Source organism: Muntiacus reevesi, chromosome X, assembly GCF_963930625.1.
Source record: "Muntiacus reevesi chromosome X, mMunRee1.1, whole genome shotgun sequence".
NCBI classification, from domain to species: domain Eukaryota; kingdom Metazoa; phylum Chordata; class Mammalia; order Artiodactyla; family Cervidae; genus Muntiacus; species Muntiacus reevesi.
The window spans coordinates 26,097,544-26,102,780 of record NC_089271.1 but is presented as its reverse complement, the minus strand read 5'-3'; the positions used below and the strand labels follow the sequence as shown (position 1 = coordinate 26,102,780).

General features: G+C 45.8%; 1 protein-coding gene across 1 annotated transcript; it reads right to left on the bottom strand.

Annotated features, from left to right (window-relative positions):
- Positions 1 to 1,273: 1,273 nt before the first annotated feature.
- LOC136154070 (melanoma-associated antigen B18-like) lies at positions 1,274 to 2,317 on the bottom strand. The gene is made up of 2 exons (XM_065916290.1): positions 2,208 to 2,317; positions 1,274 to 2,117 (listed from the first exon to the last, which is right to left on the bottom strand). The coding sequence occupies exons 1-2, from the start codon at positions 2,315 to 2,317 to the stop codon at positions 1,274 to 1,276; spliced, it is 954 nt and encodes a 317-aa protein (XP_065772362.1).
- Positions 2,318 to 5,237: the final 2,920 nt, after the last annotated feature.

The following is a 5,237-nucleotide window of genomic DNA, read 5'->3' as shown; positions in this document are numbered from 1 at the left end:
GCACAGGATACCTTCCATTCCCTCCCTAGGTGGAGAGTTCTCTCTAGTTAATCCATGAATCCCAAAGTAACTGCTGAAAGCAGTTTTCCTTTGGAGGCTTAATTGCTCAACTCTGAGATACATGACCCAAGGGTCTGGCCCTTGCTCACCACTCTCACACACCCTCTTCTGGCCCACCACCACTTAAAATCACCTCCCATTGAAGAACTTGAGGTTTTTCCAAGGCTCCAGGTTGTATTGTCTCAGGACATTTGCTCTTGAGTGCCCTCATCTGGCCCTCCCCTCCACCCCAACTCATCCTTTTCACTTGTCTTTTTTGTCTTAGAGGCATCCCACCTCACTGTCTTTCTTTTCTTTTTTTTAATTTTTTTCCCTTTTATTTTTATTAGTTGGAGGTTAATTACTTTACAATATTGTAGTTGTTTTTGTCATACATTGACATGAATCAGCCATGGATTTACATGTATTCCCCATCCCGATCCCCCCTCCCACCTCCCTCTCTACCTGATCCCTCTGGGTCTTCCCAGTGCACCAGGCCCGAGCACTTGTCTCATGCATCCAACCTGGGCTGGTGATCTGTTTCACCCTAGATAATATACATCATTGTCTTTCTTATATGATAGCTGCTGCCAGACTCTAATCCAATGGGAAAAGGCTCAGCCTTCTTTTTCTTACCCGCCCCCCCCACTCCATACATACTAACATGGAGCCTTCCAAAGAGCAATTGCTCGATTAATGTTTAAGGGGAAAAAACAGTGAACAATTTAGTATGATTTTATTTCTCTTACATTATTGAATAAACAAAGCAAGTTCAGATATATAACTTTTATTTTACAGAACAGGAAAATATAAGGAATAAGGGAAACCAAGAATTCACCATCTACTTGTTTCTCTATTTTTTTTATCCCAACTATTTTACCTCTAATTTCTTTTGCATTTCTAAGGAAATGCCTATTCCAATGCTATCTTTTCTTATCTATCTATTCCAGATCACTAAAAAAGATGGAAGGTTATTTGTTTAATTTGTTTAACAAAATAGCAAAACTATTACTCTTAAACTTCATAAACAGCATTTAGTATGTAACCAATATCATTCATACACTTAGATTCTGAACTAAAGTTTTTTTGTTTTTTTAACATTTGAAATATTTTTTTTAAGCAACATTTGAAAACTTTCAACAACAAAACATAAATCTGTAGGTTATTCAAATATGCAATGCAATGTGATCCCTCCAAGCACCCACACTACTTCAGGACAATGCTTCAGATTTCACTACAGGTGAGAGAAGCTGCCTCGGCCATTGGCCCCAGAATGCACACTGGCCAGGGTACCAGTGCGAAGCATGGCTGCAAATCTGGCTCGAGCTCTCTCTTCTTCATCTCTTAATGCCTCTTCATACCAGGATGGGAAGGCACTGGGGACCGTATCATGCATGTTGGCCAAGAATTCAAGAACTTTCATTTTGCTGGTTTCAGCATGGGCTCTCGGGCCCCACAGGAACTCATAGCGTGGAGGATCACTGTTGGGCACTTGGCGGTATTCCAGGTACCTTTCCTGCACCAGATCTTTGGTAATGAGCTTCTTGGGATCCCCATGGATGAAATGCTTCCTTCCAGCATATATCCCCATCACATTGAGCACCTCCCAGACATCCTCCTCAGTGGCACAATTGCCCTTCATGAAGATCACACAGAGGATGGTCATAAGGAGGCCGGTCTTGGGCATGATCTCCTCACCCCTCAGCCTGTCATCACTAGTGCGCTGAAATTTGCTGACAAGGGCATAGCAGTGAGTGGTGGGGTTGACCTCCTTCACCTCAATGCCAAAGGCCAGCACCATCAGCTCAGAAGCTTTCCTGAGGATCTCATTGAAGTGCTTCTTGTACTTTTTGATGACATGCTTAATCATATCTTCTTTGGTAATGGACTCTCTCAGATTATGCTTGTGCAGCAGGAATTGCACCAACAGAGTTGCCTTCTGGTCTAGAGGCGTTCCACAGGAAAACTCAGTGCTGGGTAATGCCTGGGAGGTGCTTGGTTTTTCATTTTGGCTCTTAGCACCATCATCAGATCTGGTGCATGAAGCACCTGCAGAAGTAGTGGTAGTGGAAGGGGCTCTCCCAGACCCCTGGGATTTTCCAGCTGACCCAGAAGCAAGAGAGCTCTGGACATTACCACCAAGAGGAGGAGTAAGGGAAGAGGGGAACTCTTCTTCCTCTGCTGCAGAGGTCTGAGCATCTTGGAGATGCTGAGCCTCACTTCGGGCCTGCTGGCGTTTCTCACGGGCGCGGAGCTTACTCTTTTGCCCCCGAGGCATGATGACACAGATCAGGGACAGCAGGCAGGAGTGTGGGCAGGAAGACAGACAATGAGGGCACCTGGAGGAGGGAGGAGATGCTGTGAGCGCCTTCAACAGGGAGATTCCTCCCTGGCTTTAACCAAGACCACCTTTGCAGGTTTGTGTGAGGTTACTGCTCTAGAACCCACAGGGCTCCCTAATCAGCTTGCCCCCTGAGACTCCTGTAGATAAGTCAGTGTGCCTTGGGCTGGCAGGTCTAGGCTCTGTGGGGTACAGTCTAAAATCTTCTCAGTTCACATTTAGAATCATCCTGTCAACTGTTGGCAGGGCCCGGCCATCCTCCCCTCTGCCGCTCTGAAGGTAAACTGCTTCCAAAAATGGCCTTCCGTCCCTGAGACCCTCCCGTCCCCGAGGAGGAAATGAAGGAAAGCCTTAGTTGGCCACCCCTGCTGGGACCTTCCAGAACTGACAACAGGAGCAGGGCTTGATGTGACCCCCTTTGTCCTGGACTATCAGGGTCTTCAGCTGTCACTCATGTCCCCCCCCCCCCCCCCCGACCGGCACACACACACCAGCCCCGCCCCGCCCCGCCGCGTCCCTCCCCTCCACCAGACCGAGACCCGTCCGTCCGGTAGTTTGACAGCCTGACCCGGGGTTTCCCAGGGTAGACAGCAGGGACAGTGAGTGTGTGTGCCCGGTTTGGCGTACCTTTAGTCCTCGCTCAGGCTCCTCTCCCTAATTCCAAATAAAGTCCGGGATGTTGTCCTCTTTTGATCTGAGACCATTAGCCTCAGATCAAAGGCTTCACTTCCTGGTACCTCGAGGTAGAACTGGGGTTGTTGGGCCTAACGGCTATGCCACGGGCCTCTTAGCGCGTGGCAGATCAGAGCGGAGTTCTGTGACGTCTGCTTTATTCTAGGGAGGCATATTCCCACAATACTAAGCCTCGCCTCTCCCCTCCAGAGACCTGAGACCCTGGAGGGGGAAGTCAGCCCACACCTCCTGCTGACAGCTTTGCCCTGGGCTTCCCAGGAGTGAAAGCAGGGACGAGGCTGTGTGCGGGTCCGTCTATATGTGGGGGGAGATTGTTGCATCATTCCTCAAGGTGGAGGCAGGGAGTAGGGTGTCCTCTTAGCTGCTTTTTCAAAGGCTTCCTGGGTAATACTCTCTGAAAACTCTGAGCTGTTTCCCTACTGCAGACCTTTCAGAAAATAGATAAGTCCTAGGCTAGATACCAGACGGGAAAGTTGCAGTGCAAGTCAGGTTCCCAGGACGCATGGCAGGCTATAAGAGAAAAAGCACATTGGCCCACAGCCGTTTGTTCGCCAGCCATACATAGACTTTGGGGAAACTTCCACTCTAAAAGTTCTACTTTCTAAGGAGAAAAGGCTACGTTACAGAATTTTGTTAGACTCAGATCTTTTATATTACTAACATTGCACAGTCCAGTGTGGCCACTTTATTTTTTGACTTTCATTCATAGTAAGAAATATATTTACATCTCTAGCAAGTGGGTGTGTATATGCATTTTTTTTCATGAAAGAATGCCTACCCTTGTTAAGTGTGATTCATTCTTTCCATTCTTTATATTTGATCATAATAGTAACTTTAAAAAAATATCAGTCCTCATCCTCTAAAGAGGTTTCAGGTGGTTACTGCACAGCCTCTGGACTCATACTGTTACACCAAACTTTGGTTGCCATCCTATAAGGTGGGCTCTGAGGAGATGCCTCAGGTTCCTTCACTGAAGCAGTAGAAATCCATGGTCCCAAGTCACAGTGAAGGAAACCACAGGCTGAACCTTAAAATCTTTCCTCCAACCAATCCTGTTGTCTGCCTCTCTTGCAGGCTACAGACCTGTCTCAACTACAGGGCATGCCCCCACCTGCCCACGCTCAGGTTCTAGTTCAACACAGACTTAGTTTCTCCCAGGGGGTTCTCATTTATGTTGTTTTGTTGTTGCTGGTATTATTCTTTTCATTCTGGTTTTTACAGTTTCTCCAGGATTGAGTTTATTAAACAGCAGCCCAAGTCTGCTTGCCATCTTGGAAGCTACATATGAGGCAGTGTATTAACATGCTTAGGTTGCTGTAACAAAATACCACCGACTTGAGTGTCTTAACAACATAAATTTACTTTCTCACAGTTCTGGAGGCTAGTAATTCCAGTTAGAGGTGCTGGCAGACTCAGTTTCTGGTAAGAGCTCTCCTTTTGACTTTTTGCTGTTTTCACAGGTTGGATGGCATCACCGACTCAATGGACATGAGTTTGAGTAAACTCCAGGAGCTGGTGATGGACAGGAAGGCCTGACATGCTGCAGTCCATGGGGTTGCAAGAGTCGGACACGACTGAGTGACTGAACTGACCTGGAACTGAACACAGGGACTCTTCTCTGTAAATACACAGATGGAGAGTGATACCTAGTATCATTTCCTCTTCCTTTAAGAACAGCAGCCTAATTGGATTATTGCCCCATTGTTAAGAGCTCATTTAACATTAATAATCTCCTTAAAGACCCTGTTTTCAAATACAATCACAAGGGTGGGTTAGGGCTTCAGCATATAATTAGGGGCGGGAGTGGGGGGGGGCACAATTCAGTCCAAAGCAAGTAGTAAATCTGTAAATAATTTAAGGAGAATTGGCATATTTGCAGAATTCTTTTCCCTATGAATAAACCTAGTGTTCTTTTTTATTTATTTGGGATTTCTTTCTCTATCAGTACATATTTATAGTTGCCTCCAAAATGATTGTGTACATTTTTGTTAAATTTCTTTTTAGGTAAGTTTTGGATATTGCTGCTGTTAAATTTTCTATTTAATTATTCTAATTAGCTATTGATTTTGTGTGGCCAGACACCTGATTTTTGTATAGTAATCTTACATACAACAGCTTTTGGAGTCTCTTACTCACTTGAGTATTTTGTGCACTGGTTCCTTTG